At 37.9% G+C, this 15290-nt stretch overlaps 6 protein-coding genes across 6 annotated transcripts in view; 2 read left to right on the forward strand and 4 right to left on the reverse strand.

The window, feature by feature from the left end:
* On the reverse strand, positions 1–2651 carry LOC129797595 (programmed cell death protein 2-like). The gene is made up of 4 exons (XM_055840346.1): positions 2541–2651; positions 1725–2454; positions 1506–1662; positions 1–645 (listed from the first exon to the last, which is right to left on the reverse strand). The coding sequence occupies exons 1-4, from the start codon at positions 2646–2648 to the stop codon at positions 393–395; spliced, it is 1248 nt and encodes a 415-aa protein (XP_055696321.1). The 5' UTR covers positions 2649–2651; the 3' UTR covers positions 1–392.
* LOC129797610 (multiple coagulation factor deficiency protein 2 homolog) overlaps positions 2563–15290 on the forward strand; it is a 23194-nt gene continuing 10466 nt past the window's right edge. The window contains exon 1 of the mRNA XM_055840381.1: positions 2563–3082. The gene's annotated coding sequence lies outside the window, so the exon portion shown is untranslated. The remainder of the gene's footprint in view (positions 3083–15290) is intronic.
* Positions 3294–8872, reverse strand: LOC129786878 (zinc finger protein 91-like). Its single transcript, XM_055822129.1, has 9 exons — positions 8550–8872; positions 7481–8491; positions 7101–7354; positions 6650–6800; positions 5539–6591; positions 5205–5462; positions 4773–4928; positions 3670–4713; positions 3294–3590 (listed from the first exon to the last, which is right to left on the reverse strand). The coding sequence occupies exons 1-9, from the start codon at positions 8685–8687 to the stop codon at positions 3333–3335; spliced, it is 4323 nt and encodes a 1440-aa protein (XP_055678104.1). The 5' UTR covers positions 8688–8872; the 3' UTR covers positions 3294–3332.
* Positions 8926–10717, reverse strand: LOC129797581 (RB-associated KRAB zinc finger protein-like). Its single transcript, XM_055840320.1, has 3 exons — positions 10493–10717; positions 9318–10433; positions 8926–9239 (listed from the first exon to the last, which is right to left on the reverse strand). Exons 1-3 carry the CDS (start codon positions 10628–10630, stop codon positions 8982–8984), a joined length of 1512 nt encoding a protein of 503 aa, XP_055696295.1. The 5' UTR covers positions 10631–10717; the 3' UTR covers positions 8926–8981.
* Positions 10705–12554, forward strand: LOC129797584 (zinc finger protein 37 homolog). Its single transcript, XM_055840334.1, has 3 exons — positions 10705–10965; positions 11037–12071; positions 12149–12554. The coding sequence occupies exons 1-3, from the start codon at positions 10819–10821 to the stop codon at positions 12431–12433; spliced, it is 1467 nt and encodes a 488-aa protein (XP_055696309.1). The 5' UTR covers positions 10705–10818; the 3' UTR covers positions 12434–12554.
* The window catches only part of LOC129786879 (zinc finger protein 708-like), a 5796-nt gene continuing 3171 nt past the window's right edge, over positions 12666–15290 (reverse strand). Inside the window, exons 4-6 of the mRNA XM_055822130.1 lie at positions 13829–14173; positions 12981–13769; positions 12666–12917 (exon numbers count right to left, since the gene is read on the reverse strand). Coding sequence (XP_055678105.1) covers positions 12666–12917; positions 12981–13769; positions 13829–14173 — 1386 coding nt within the window. The remainder of the gene's footprint in view (positions 12918–12980; positions 13770–13828; positions 14174–15290) is intronic.

Raw genomic sequence — 15290 nt, forward strand, 5'->3', positions numbered from 1 at the left:
TTCGATTTTATCAATTTGTATATTTTAATATCCGACTTTTCCTCGCGAATGATGCACATTCCTCTACTTTCTTGTGATAAATCTTCTTCTTAATAATTTTTTTTTGAACATTCTCATATTTTATGTGAACAATATTTTTTTCTTCATTTTTTTTGGATTAAATTCAAATACAATGGTATTTTTATAAAGATTCCTAGGGAGTCTCTGTGACGTTAGTTTTATCTCAGAATAGTCCTATAATCGCCTAATCACACCACATAATGTAATATATAGATAAATCTCTAAAAGAAACTTTTCATATCAGAATATTGACTTTGTCGCTAAAAGATTAGTGGATGTTGTTGTTTCCTTTAATTAATAAGGTATGTTTATCGTTAATTAAAAATTGTTGTTTAAGTTTCCTGCTGCACAATGCACGTCTCAATTCGCATCTTATCCGGTGTGTCCCAGCAGCTTTTGGAGCACGTGTAGATGAGTACAGTTCCGAATTCAATGGGGGTCGCATCGCAATTCTCCAGCTGCAAATGGGGGATAATCGTTGGCAAAACCTGCACTTCGCAAATTAAATCACTTCCACAGTACGTGCACTTTGGAATGGATTCCTTTAAGTAGCTAATGAGTAATGGCACCGTATTTCGTGAATATCTGCAAAAAATTTGGACATTTTCTCTATATTTTTATCAGAATTTTAAATTTTAAAGACATTTTTATGGTATTTTTTTAAATTTTTAATGAAAACTTTGAAGAAATAAAAATTTATACTTATCTGTTTAATTTATTCTATCGAAAACCAATTAAGGAAATTCTAGAAACTGCTTGTAACACTAAATTTCAGAAAAATGATTTATTTTTCAATTTTCTTATAGGATTTTTCGGAGAATTTTGAGACAACAATATTTCAGGGATTTTTAGTTAAAAAAAAAGTCCCAAAATTTTATTTTCTCGAAGAAAAAAATAAGAGAACGACGTTTTGGAAATTTCTTTAACCTTCATCAGGTACAAAATTGTTGGGAAGAAATTTTCATCGTCATTTCCACATGTTTTTTAAGAAAAAAATTTAATCTCTAGCTACAACTTTGGAGTTTCGCGGGAAAGTCTCTAAATTTCTCTGAAGCTATAACACCTATTAAAAATAACATTCTTTCCTTCAAAATGCCCAATTCTCAGAATAAAATAAGAAAAGAATAAAGAGCTATTTTTTTCGTATCTTCAATTCATATTTTTTTAGTCTTCGCAATAAAAAGAATTATAAAAAGTAAAAGAATTCTTTAAAATATTTTAAATTTTTTTTGTAGGGTCCTTTTGGCCTTATTTGAATTCTTATTGAATAAAAGTTAATAAAAAAAATAATTGGCTGAAAAATAATGCAATGATTTACCAAATAGAAAATTCTCTTGAATAAAAGCAAGAAGAATTCTTTTATTAAAAAGTTTGAGAGCTAATCTTATTAAATTCTCATCAATTAATTTTCATTTATTAAATAATTTAAGTTTAAGCTCACTAACCTGATAATCTGCCCGGGGTTCTCCTGAATTCTCGTTATAAATGCATGAAAAAGTACATCACCATGCGCTGGAATACCCTTCTCATAGTGCTCACCATCACCCAGCATCTCTCCGCGCTTTTCCCCAGCACTCGCACCTTCAGGGCTCTTTTTGAGATCTGCAAAATTTTGTTAATTAAATTAAAATAAAAAAAACTTCTCAAACAGTAAAAGGACTCACCATCATCCTTCTTCTGGTACTCATGGATGAGATCTCGAATGTGATCAGTATTCTCCTGGGTTGATTTTACTTCCTCGTCAACAGTGATGAAGAAGCTCCTGAGTGTGAGATTAACCTGATCGGAAGAGAGCACATTATTTTGCTTAAAGAGTGCAATGAGATCCCTCTGTGGGGCGTCGGGGGTGTCAATTATAATCAATTCCGTTTCATCTGTCTCAATTTCAGCCGAAGCCTTTGGGGCATTGTTCATGGCAGCTGCCCCACCCTCCTGAGCACCACTATTTGCATTGCGCTCATCGATATGGACATTCTCGATAATATTGAGCAAATCAATCTCCGTGGAATTGCTCTCGTCATCCTCATCGGACATCTTATCGATTTTACTGATGGTATTCCCATTTTCCTCATTGCAATTCTCCACATCCGCCGTTTTTGTTTCCTCCGGAACATCCCAATCATTGGCACCAGCACACCAATTCACATTCACCGTGTGCTTCTCCTGCCCTTGATGTGGATTCCGGGAGGTTTCCTTCTCAAAATTCTTCTCAAGTGTCTGGGAGCGTACGCAGAACCAACTACTGGACTGATTCGAACAGTTCAGGCAGGAGAACACGTAGAGTGTTCTGTGGAATTGCGAACCCTCAAGGGGGGCGTAGATTTGCAGAATGAGTGGTCTCACCAGACCACAAAGGGGGCAATTGGGTACACTTATTCCGGAAATTGGCCAATTCTGCAAAAAAATCACACCAGGGAAAATTTATCTATAAGTAAGCAACCCCCTGACAATGGCCCCCAAATGTAGACAAAACAACTCACAGGATTTCCTCCGATTTTGTTTGTCGTGAAATCCACCGAGGAAGCATACTTTTCACTCACGCACTCATCCACATAGCCCAAGTAAACTACTGGCCAATTAACAGCCATTGTAATTGCAATTGTATCACAAGGAGAAACGACCTATTTTCCTTATTTATCAATTTTCACAAAGGAAAATCCATTTTTTTTCTTCTCAAATAAAAAACGAGGTTATGAGTACCTGGCCATCTAATGGGGAAAACTTGCAACAATGTATTTTGAGGAATAAAAGTGAGGTTGGAATTTTTGGCGGGTGTTCTGCAACCTCAATGGGTTGAAGAAGAAAACGATTTTTCTAAGAATTTCCTAAAGATAAAAAATTCTAATGCAAAAAAAGTGAATGTGGAATAGAACATTAGAAGCTCAAAGAGAAGGGCATGTCGGAGGTTGTTTGCAACTCCCTTTGATGATCCTTTTATGATGCCACAGCCAGGAGGCAAGGAACGCTCTACTGGACCGAAAGTCCACATGCCCTAGAAGAGACTGGACTCATCTGTTCTCTGGTAAGCTAAAGTTAATGTTAATCTTTTCACCTTCACCTCCTATAATGCCCCAAAAGACCTAAAAAATTACATTAAATAAAAACATAGATTCATCTCTGGAATGCTCAGATTGTGCAGGCTTTTCGATCCTTCCCAGCAATTTCTAAACAAAGAAAATCACCAGAACCTTTCTCTCGGGTCTCTCACTATGTTAGAGAGAGAGACAACAGAATTTTTATTGTATATCCCTGAAATTCAAATACTTCTTCTTTTACCCTGGATTTTCTCCCTCTTCCTCCTGTTTGTGCTTGGCCATGTGACGTACGAAATCCTGTTTTTGGATGTAGCCAACTGGACAGATGGTGCATTTGAACTTCTTCTCGCCTGTATGGAGAAGAATATGACGCTTCAGGATGTGCGGAGCATTGAAGGTCTTTTGGCAAAAATTGCATTCAAAGGGACGCTCCTTGGTGTGTATACGAAAATGTTTTGTATAGACTTGTCTGTGGAAGAACTTTCTTCCACACTCCTAAAAATTAGATGATACAAAAATATTAATCTTCTCAAAAAAACTCTTCCGGGACAAGTAAAAAAGGATTTTTACTTACAGCACATTCAAAGCGCGGTGTGCGATTGGTGTGAGTCTTCCTATGAATATTACGAGTTCCTTTCGTTTTATAAGTTTTCTTGCAAATTTCACATTCAAATAGCCTTTCGTTGGTATGGCTGCCAACATGTTTATTCAGGTCACTTTCTCGCTTGAAGCCTTTTCCACAGATTGTGCACAGGAATGGCCTTTCACCCGTATGAGTCCTCACGTGGATATCCAATTTGTCTTTTTTGGGAAATTGCTCAGGGCAAAATGTACATTTGAAGGGATGGTCGGTCTTATGAATCATCATATGCATCTTTAGATTCATTTTATACTTAAACCTCTTTCCACAGTGAGCGCATTCAAAGGGTCTCTCATCAGAATGAGATGTTATGTGAAGTTCAATGCCACGTATCACGACCTTTCCACATATAGGGCACATGTGGGGCTCTTTGGGGTACCTGCGCTTCTTTGAGGGCAGGTAGTCAGGATCTTCGCATTTTGGCTCCTTTTTCTGCACCTTCGCTTTCTTTGATGAGTTTGTAAGCTTCTTGGCAATAAGCTTTTCGGGAGTAACCTTCTCGGGAATTTCTTCTTCCTCTTCATCATTCTCAATGGGTTTACCATCACTTCCCCACCATTTCATCTCATCCTCAAATACTTCAACATTCGCTTCAGTCTTCAACACTTCCATATCCTCCTGATTCTGTGTATCTACATTCCCATTTTTGCTTTGGCTCCTCAGATCAGGGGGCTTTTTATTTGTGTCTCCTTCTGTGTCCTCAACATCTTGAACTTCTTCCTTAATCTTGAGATTAAACAAATCAAATTTTCCCCTATTCGATCTTGTAACTATCTGATAATTCGGATTTGCTTTGACTTCCGGAATCATTTGCGGTTCCTCGAGGAGGATTTCTTCGATCTTTATCTCATTGATCTCATTATTTCCTCTAAGGATGTTATCGGAACTCAAGCACATGGTCTTGAATGAAATTGCATCTGAGAGCCTTCGTAGACATTCCTGGCAGATGGAAACCGGTAGTCCATCTTCCTGGACACACTGAAAGAGTTTCTTAAAGTAATTTTTCAAGGACTTTCCCCAAAATTTTGAGTCCTTACCTGAAGATTTGTCAATTCTTTTAGGAAAACTGTTAATTCTTCTTGTCTCTCGAAAATCTCAACATCTTTATAAAGATTCTGCATTTCCTTGGAATATCGGAGGCAAGTCCGGCATATCTCAAAGCCAGACTCATCCATTGTAATGAAATTTTCAAGAATTTAATTCAAAGATCAACAAACTTTTTGCAACAAAACACTGAAGACACTGAAATAAAAGATTGGCAAAAGTTGTCAAAGAACTGTCAAAAATTATTTGAAAAAGTTTGTTGATCAACTGAAATTAAGTCGCGATTATGAGTCAAAATAAACAGTCCCATGTACGACATATGATCGCGCTAATGATCCTGGAGATAGCCAAGAAAATTAAAAAAGAACGTATATCTTTAAATTTAATAATTTACTTTAGAATATACAGTTCTGATTTCAGAAAGATAATCCTCGATTCTTTCCCTCCTCCTCCTGTTTGTGCTTGGTCATGTGACGTACGAGATCCAGTCGTTGGATGTAGCCTACTGGACAGATGGTGCATTTGAACTTCTTCTCACCAGTGTGAAGATAAATATGTCGCTTCAGGATGTGCTGAGCATTGAAGGTCTTATGGCAAAAATTACATTCAAAGGGACGCTCCTTGGTGTGAGTACGAAGATGTTGCTGTAAGGCCCGCCTAGTGCCACACTTCCTTTCGCACTCCTAAAGGTGAAATAGAAAGACATTTAATCTTCTCATCAAAAACTATCCAGGAGGACAAGGAATTTTTTTCACTTACAGTGCATGCAAAAGGCTTAGGGTTGTGAGACTTCTTATGAATATGGAGAGTTCCTTTTGTTTTATACGCCTTCTTGCAAATTTCACATTCAAATAGCCTTTCGGTGGTATGGATGCCCACATGAATATTCAGGTCACCTCTTCGCGTAAAGCTCTTTCCACAGATTGTGCACAGGAAAGGCTTTTCACCGGTATGACTCCTCACGTGGATATCCAATTTGTCTTTTTTGGGAAATTGCTCAGGGCAAAATGTACATTTGAAGGGATGGTCGGTCTTATGAATCATCATATGCATCTTTAGATTCAGTTTATTCTTAAACCTCTTCCCACAGTGAGCGCATTCAAAGGGTCTCTCATCAGAATGAGATGTTATGTGAAGTTTAATGCCACGTATCACGACCTTTCCACATATAGGGCACATGTGGGGCTTATCGGGGTACCTGCGCTTCTTGACATTCTTATACTTCGTCTCATTTGAGGGCAGGTAGTCAGGATCTTCGCATTTCGGCTCCTTTTTCTGCACCTTCGCTTTCTTTGATGAATTTGTAAGCTTCTTGGCAATAAGCTTTTCGGGAGTTACCTTCTCGGGAATTTCTTCTTCCTCTTCATCATTCTCAATGGGTTTACCATCACTTCCCCACCATTTCATCTCATCCTCAAATACTTCAACATTCGCTTCAGTCTTCACCACTTCCATATCCTCCTGATTCTGTGTATCTACATTCCCATTTTCGCATTTGTTCTTGAGATCAGGGGGCTTTTTATTTGTGTCTTCTTCTGTGTCCTCAACATCTTGAACTTCTTCCTTAATCTTGAGATTAAACAAATCAAATTTTCCCCTATTTGATCTTGTAACTATCTGATAATTCGGATTTACTTTGACTTCCGAAATCATTTGCGGTTCCTCGAGGAGGATTTCTTCGATCTTTATCTCATTATTTCCTCTAAGGATGTTATCGGAACTCAAGCACATGGTCTTGAATGAAATTGCATCTGAAAGCTTCCGTAGACATTCCTGACAGATGGATACAGGTAGTCCATCTTCCTGGACACACTGTAAGAGATTTTTTAAATTAATTTCAAGTATTTTCTTAAAAATTTTGAGTCCTTGCCTGAAGATTTGTCAATTCCCTCAAGAAGACAGTCAATTCTTCCTTTCTCTCGGAAATCTCAACAATTTTATAAAGAGACTGCAACTGCTTTGAATCTCGCAGGCAAGTCCGGCATATCTCAAAGCCAGACTCATCCATTATAATGAAATTTTTAAGAATTTAATTCAAAGACAACAAATCTCTTTGCAACAAAACACAGAAGACACTGAAAAAAAGAGTTTGACAAAATTTGTCAAAGAACTGTCAAAATTTGTTTGGATTTGTCGATCAGCTGTTCAACAAAACAAAAACAAGGATAAGTCTCAAATCAACACGAGATAAGAATCATGCCTTTGAGGCGTCAAACTGTGGGGCGCTTCTAAGCTAAGATCAACAGTTTCCTGTAGGATTCATGAAAAAACACCCAGAATAGAAAACAAAAGAATTTATTACTTGATTTGAAAAACACTACCCCTGAGTTTTTGTCTCTTCCTCCTTCTTGTGCTTGGCCATGTGACGGGTAAGATCCTGTCGCCGGATGAAGCCCATTGAACAGATGGTACATTTGTGTTTCTCCTCGCCAGTGTGGAGAAGAGTATGACGCTTCAGGATGTGCAAAGCATTGAAGGTCTTATTGCAGAAATTGCATTCATATGGCCGCTCCTTGGTGTGGATGAGAAGATGTCGCGTATAGACTTGTTTAGTGAGACACTTCCTTCCACATTCCTAAAGGTAAAATAATATAAAAAAAATATAAGGAAATATTATCTCCTCAAAAGCGATCTAGACAATCTAATGGTGGATTTGAGGACTACTTTACAGGCTTGTCTATACTTAGGGCAATGTACTTACAGCACATTCAAAACGATGTTTGTTATGAGAATATTTATGATTGTTGAGACAGCCTTTTGTTTTATATGTTTTCTTGCAAATTTCACATTCAAATGGCCTTTCGTTGGAATGAGTGGTAAGATGGTCTATTAGGTTACCCATTTCTGTGGAGCCTTTTCCACAAATTGGGCATAGGAAGCGCTTTTTACCAGCATGAGTCATCATGTGAATATCAAGTCTATATTTTGTGGAATATTTCTTTTTGCACATTTTGCATTTAAAGGGTTTGTAGATCATATGATTCTTAACATGCACACTTAGAGTGGATTTGTTCCTAAAGATCTTCCCACAGTGAGCGCATTCAAAAGATTTCTCCGATTTCTCATTCGAATGACGAGATATGTGAGTTTTGAGATTGCCACGGGTACTATAGATCTTCCCACATATTGGACAAATGCATGGATCACTTCTTCGTTTGTTTTGAGTATCTTGGCTTTGTGGCTTCTTTTTCCAACCCCTCTTGCTTTGGATTTTCCTTGTTGAGTTTGGAATTTCATTGGAAACATTTTCATCTTCATCATCGCCCTGAATGGGTTTACCATCACTTCCCCACCATTTCATCACATCCTCAAGCACTTCGGCATTAGCTTCAGTCTTCGGTATCGTCACCATCTGATTCTGCGTACCATCATTCCCATCTTCCCGTTGTTGGTTTCTCTTCAGATCTGGAGGATTTTCATTCATGCAGCCTTCAATGTCTTCAACATCTGGAACTTCTTCCTTAATCTTTAACCAATCAATTTTTTCCTTCATTGATCTTGAGGGTCTCTTATATGTGGGGTCTCTTTTGACTTCCTGGTTATCTGGAATTACTTGTGTATCCTCAAGAAAGATCTCTTCGATCTTTATCACAATATTCCCTCGGAGGATATTGTCGGAATTTAAGCACATCGTTTTGAATGAAATTGCATCTGAAAGCTTCCGTAGACATTCCTGACAGATGGATACAGGTAGTCCATCTTCCTGGACACACTGTAAGAGATTTTTTAAATTAATTTCAAGTATTTTCTTAAAAATTTTGAGTTCTTGCCTGAAGATTTGTCAATTCCCTCAAGAAGACAGTCAATTCTTCCTTTCTCTCGGAAATCTCAACAATTTTATAAAGAGACTGCAACTGCTTTGAATCTCGCAGGCAAGTCCGGCATGTTCCAAAGCCAGACTTATCCATTGTATGAGATTTTTAAGAATTTAATTCAATGACAACAAACTTTTTGCAACAAAACACTGAAGACACAGAAATAAAAGATTGGCAAAAGTTGTCAAAGAACTGTCAAAAATTATTTGAAAAAGTTTGTTGAACAACTGAAATTAAGTCGCGATTATGAGTCAAAATAAACAGTCCCATGTACGACATATGATCGCGCTAATGATCCTGGAGATAGCCAAGAAAATTAAAAAAGAACGTATATCTTGAAATTCAATAATTTACTTCAGGAAATATACAGTTCTGATTTCAGAAAGATTAACCTCGATTCTTTCCCTCCTCCTCCTGTTTGTGCTTGGCCATGTGACGTATGAAATCCTGTTTTTGGATGTAGCCAACTGGACAGATGGTGCATTTGAACTTCTTCTCGCCTGTATGGAGAAGAGTATGACGCTTCAGGATGTGCGGAGCATTGAAGGTCTTATGGCAAAAATTGCATTCATATGGCCGCTCCTTGGTGTGAGTACGAAGATGTTGCGTATAGAGTTGTCTTCTGAAGAACTTTCTTCCACACTCCTAAAAATGAGATGATACAGAAAATTAATCTTCTCAACAAAACTCTTCCGGGACAAGTAAAGAAGGATTTTTACTTACAGCACATTCAAAGCGCGGCGTTTGATTGGTGTGAGTCTTCCTATGAATATTACGAGCTCCTTTCGTTTTATAAGTTTTCTTGCAAATTTCACATTCAAATAGCCTTTCGTTGGTATGGCTGCTCACATGAATATTCAGGTCACTTCTTCGCGTAAAGCCCTTTCCACAGATTGTGCACAGGAAAGGCCTTTCACCCGTATGACTCCTCACGTGGATATCCAATTTGTTTTTTGTGGGTAATTGCTCAGGGCAAAACGTACATTTGTAGGGATTGTCGGTCTTATGAACTCCAATATGCGTCTTTAGATAAAGTTTATTCTTAAACTTCTTCCCACAGTGAGCGCATTCAAAGGGTCTCTCATCAGAATGAGTAGTTATGTGTACTTTAAGATTACACATTATAACCTTTCCACATATAGGGCACATGTGGGGCTTATTGTAGTTCTTGCGCTTCCTGCGCCTCTTACACTTTTCCTCCTTTTTCTGCACCTTCGCTTTCTTTGATGAGTTTGTAGGTTTCTTCTCATTTGAGGGCAGGTAATCAGGATCTTCGCATTTTGGCTCCTTTTTCTGCACCTTCGCTTTCTTTGATGAATTTGTAAGCTTCTTGGCAATAAGCTTTTCGGGAGTAACCTTCTCGGGAATTTCTTCTTCCTCTTCATCATTCTCAATGGGTTTACCATCACTTCCCCACCATTTCATCTCATCCTCAAATACTTCAACATTCGCTTCAGTCTTCACCACTTCCATATCCTCCTGATTCTGTGTATCTACATTCCCATTTTCGCATTTGTTCTTGAGATCAGGAGGCTTTTTATTTGTGTCTCCTTCTGTGTCTTCAACATCTGGAACTTCTTCCTTAATCTTGAGATTAAACAAATCAAATTTTCCCCTATTTGATCTTGTAACTATCTGATAATTCGGATTTGCTTTGACTTCCGGAATCATTTGCGGTTCCTCGAGGAGGATTTCTTCGATCTTTATCTCATTGATCTCATTATTTCCTCTAAGGATGTTATCGGAACTCAAGCACATGGTCTTGAATGAAATTGCATCTGAGAGCCTTCGTAGACATTCCTGGCAGATGGAAACCGGTAGTCCATCTTCCTGGACACACTGAAAGAGTTTCTTAAAGTAATTTTTCAAGGACTTTCCCCAAAATTTTGAGTCCTTACCTGAAGATTTGTCAATTCTTTTAGGAAAACTGTTAATTCTTCTTGTCTCTCGAAAATCTCAACATCTTTATAAAGATTCTGCATTTCCTTGGAATATCGGAGGCAAGTCCGGCATATCTCAAAGCCAGACTCATCCATTGTAATGAAATTTTTAAAAAATTTATTCAAAGATCAACAAACTTTTTGCAACAAAACACAGGAGACACTGACAAAAAAAAGTGACAAAATTTGTCAAAGAACTGTCAAAAATTGTTTGGGAGGATTTTATTAGATATAATTTTTGTTGCGGCTCTGGGGATTTCAGGATAGCTTTGAAACGGTGTAAAATGGATGAGTGGGAAGAAAGTGTGTCTGGGACTTGTCGCACATGCCTGGAGAAGTCCAAGCTCATGCAATCTCTCTACAAAGTCACAGAGATTTCTGAGAGAAAAGAAGAATTGTCTGTCTTCTTTAAGGAGTTGACTAATCTTCAGGTAAAAACGGGAATTTGGAGAGGAATCCTTTTGTTTATTATTTCATTTTTCATCCCAAACTCTCCTTGTAGTGTTTCAAGGAAGATGGACTACCTGTTTTCATCTGCCAAGAATGTGTGCAGAAAATCTCAAATGCCATCTCCTTCAAGGCGATGTGCTTGAATTCCGATAATATCCTTCGTGGGAGGAGTGCGGTGAAGATTGAAAATGTGTTCGTGGAAGAAACCCAACTTTGGGAGGAAGGTCAAGGACAAAGCCAAGCTCAAAATTCCACTGCAACTGGAATTGCGGGAAATGCAATGAAGGATGAAAATTACATATTTAAGAATGAACCTCCAGAAGTTGAGGGTGTTTCTGGTGAAACTGAGAGTGAGGAAAGGAGTGAGGGGACAACAAAACGGAAGAATCGACGGAAGCAAAACCTCTCTGAATTATCCTACAATTGTACCGATTGGACCCCATTTGCTGACAATCAAACCGATAGAAGGGACATCCCGACAATTTCAAAACTTGAAGCTATGGTTGAGATATTTGAGGATAAGAAGGACATCAAATGGACACCACCGGGCACAAAATCAGCAAAGAAAACAACAAAATTTAATATGCAACCAAAGGCTGAAACCAAAAGAAATCTCAGCGGAGGGAAATCTTCGAATCAGAAGAAAAATGTTACAAGCATTATGTGCAATTTATGTGGGAAAGTTCTCAAGTCTACATCTCTGAGGATCCACATGACTACCCATTTACCAGAGGCTAACTATGAGTGCAGCCACTGTGGGAAACGCTACAAGAATAAGCAGAGTCTTAAGACACACATTATGGTCCATAGATCCGATAATCCCTTCAAATGCAACATTTGTGGTAAATGCTTTTCCGCCAATACTCCGTTTCAAGTTCATTTGAGGAATCACAAAGGGGAAAAGCCCTACCTATGCCCAATCTGCGGGAAGAGTGTCACGCAATATAGTGGCCTAACGCGTCATCTTCAAACCCATTCCGAGGCAAAGCCGTATGTGTGTCAAATTTGCAAAAAGACCTTCAAAACTCGCGGAAATCTCTATGATCACAGCCGGACTCACGTGAAGGAGTCTCTTTTTGAGTGTAGTGTGAGTATAAGCAGAGAGAAGGACTTTAGTCCTTTTTATTTTGATTCCCTTTATTGGCAATTTTCTTCTTCATTTAGGAATGCGATAAAAAATTCAAAAGCAAACAAACGCTGAAAGGACACATTTTCATCCACACCAAATTGCGTCCGTATGAATGTAGCTTCTGCCAGAAGCGCTTCAATGCTCCGCACATCCTTAGGCGTCACATTTATCTTCACACCGGTGAGAAGAAGTACAAGTGTACCCTTTGCCCCATGGGCTACATCCAGCGTGAAGGTCTCATCCGTCATATGGCAACACACAAGCAGAAGGAGCAGAACGAATCTTTAGATAAAAAACCATTAGAAGGAATATTTGAATGAAAAATAATATGAATTTATTAATTATAATGAGAAAAATTCGATGTAATACATTCTAGTGTTATTGCTAAGAATGTCTCTCCGTTCTAGAATTATTGAAATAGAATGACATTAAAAATTAAAATTTGTGTCTTTATTGAAAGTTCTTTTCTGCCAGAGAATCATTGAAAATTATTTTAATTTGTTTTGGAAGCATTTTTGAGCCTCCGAAAGATTTTGAATGTTATGAATTAATTTATAATCTATTTTCCACTTCGGGATGATGTGAATTCATGTGGCCAGTATAGCAAATCTTCTGAATGAATCCTCTATCGCAGATTGTGCACTTGTAGGGCTTTTCTCCTGTGTGCTGGTACAGATGGGTCTTGAGGATGTGCGAACGATTGAATTGTTTATCACAAAATTTGCATGGATATGGTTTTTCTCCCGTATGGGTGAGAGTATGTCGCTTCAGCTTGTCCCTCCGTGTAAACCTCAATGGGCATTGCTGTAAAAGAAAAAAAATAAAATTAATTATTTAGAGAAAAGAAATCAAGAAAATCCTTCTTACATTGCAAGAAAATGGTTTTTCTGTGGCATGGATGGCCATGTGAAGTCTGAGATTTGTCTTAACTTTGAAGCATTTCTTGCACACATCACATTCATAGGGATTGTCCTCATTGTGGGTCTCCATGTGATTCCGAAAGCTTGGCAGTTGCTGCACAATCTTCCCACATATTGGGCATAGGAAGGGAGATTTTTCATGTGCAAGAGCATGATTTTTCAATGTTAACTCATCCGGGAAGCTTTTGCCACAATTCGCGCATTTATGAGGCCTGTTGTGCTTCTTGGGTTTGTGGTGGATGACCATGTGCTTCTTGTAGGGAGTTGTATGCTTAAACTTCTTCCCACATATGTTGCAAATGAAGGGAGTTTCATCCATATGTTCAGCCAGGTGCTTCCAACAATTCCCAGCATTGGTCATCACTTTGTCACAGAAGTTGCATTTGTAGGGAGGACCCGGTGGAAGAGTTATTTTCTTTTCTCTTTTCACAATTTGCCTTTTGGACTCCTTCTTTGATGCTGGGACTCCTGACGTTTCATTGCTGCCTTTAGGAGAATTTTCTGACTTCCTTTTCCGACCTCTTCGTTTTGTAGATTTTGCCACATTTTCTGAAATTTCTGGATTATCCTGAATCACTTGCGGTTCCTCCAGGAGGATCTCTTCAATCTTTATCTTATTATTTCCTCGGAGGATGTTTTCGGAATTCACGCACATCGTCTTGAATGAAATTGCATCTGAGAGCCTCCGTAGACATTCCTGGCAAATGGATGCAGGAAGTCCATCTTCCTGGACACACTGTAAGAGTTTTTTAAAGTAATTATTCAAGAATTTTCTTACAAATTTTAAATCCCTACCTGAATATTGGTCAATTCCCCCAAGAAAACAGACAATTCATTTTTTCTCTCGAAAATCTCAACAATTTTATAGAGAGACTGCAGCTGCTTTGAATCTCGCAGGCAAGTTCGACACCAGAGCCCCCAGCCGCATACAGTATCGGCTGCTGCGGCTTGATTTGATAAGAGCCTCGGCGGCGGCGGCTTGAAAAAGAAAAAAAAATCCGAGCATCGGCTGCTGCGGCTTGATTTGATATGAGCCTCGGCTGCTGCGGCTTGGAAAAAAAATTTTTTTTCGAGCCTCGGCGGCGGTGGCTTAAAAAATCGGCTCGGCTGCTGACTCAAGCGGCTTGAAATTTCGGCGCATTATAATTTACTGGATTATTTAAGCCCATTAAAAAGAATCCTTTGGGACTGTTTTAAGGAAAAGCGTCCAAGTAAAATGACACGAAAATTTTGTTTACATTTATGCGCGCCACATAGATTTTTAATAAGAAGAAGAATTCGATAATTTTACTTTTCATATTTTCTAATACAAATTGAGTGGAAAATCCCAGAATTTTCTTATCTTTTATGAATATTTTCCACAGATTTGACCATTTTCTTTCCCAAAATATGAAGAAATTTTCCTACTTCGTGACTTTTATCCTCTTCGATGTTATGAATTTTCACAAAATTTCCATGAAAATCTCACTGAAATATTCTTACAAAAAAAAACACTTTATATTATGTAAAAGACTTCCTTTTTGAAAATTTCATAGCAACCGGAGCATTTTCTTGGCCAGGAAAAATAATTTTTCCTTTATCGATATCTTCGAGTAACTGTAATTTTCTCGGTAATTTTCACACACAATTTTCATACTCATAAAACTGCAGCATAAATCTCTGGAGAATTTATTTATCTTATTGCTGCGTGCGCCGGTGAGTACTCACACATGTACGCATGCTATGTGTGTATTTGCTCCTTCCTCCTGCAAGCGTGGTGTGTAAAACTTCATATGGGACTTTTGCTCATACGCCGGTATCGGTCGCCTAGATGACGTATAGCATAGTGGTTTTATAGCTTTTGGCCTCGGGATCAAATCTTGTCAATGAAATTTTTTTTTTCACATTGTTTTTTCTTCTGTTTTCTTTTGCCGATTTTTGTCACGTTTAATTAGATAATTAATTATGTTTATTTAATTCGCTCTAATAAATAAAAGAATTTTCATAATAAAAATACTAAAATCTTACCCTAAGCGCACTAAACACTAAAAAGGACAATAAAACACATAAAATCTTTTTTAATTAATTCATTCTGCGTCATTAAAAAATAATAGTAAACTTCAGAAAATAAAATTTAATTAAGATTAAAATTGTAGGGGAGGGCGGGGCTAATAAGGTCACTTAAGGGTTTGGAAAAAGCCTAAAATATCATATTTCCTAGGAAGATAGAACAAAATGATCTGAGAAAGAGTTATAGGGCAGTAAATTTCCTACAAAA

Source organism: Lutzomyia longipalpis, chromosome 1 (genome assembly GCF_024334085.1).
Source record: "Lutzomyia longipalpis isolate SR_M1_2022 chromosome 1, ASM2433408v1".
Classification (NCBI taxonomy): domain Eukaryota; kingdom Metazoa; phylum Arthropoda; class Insecta; order Diptera; family Psychodidae; genus Lutzomyia; species Lutzomyia longipalpis.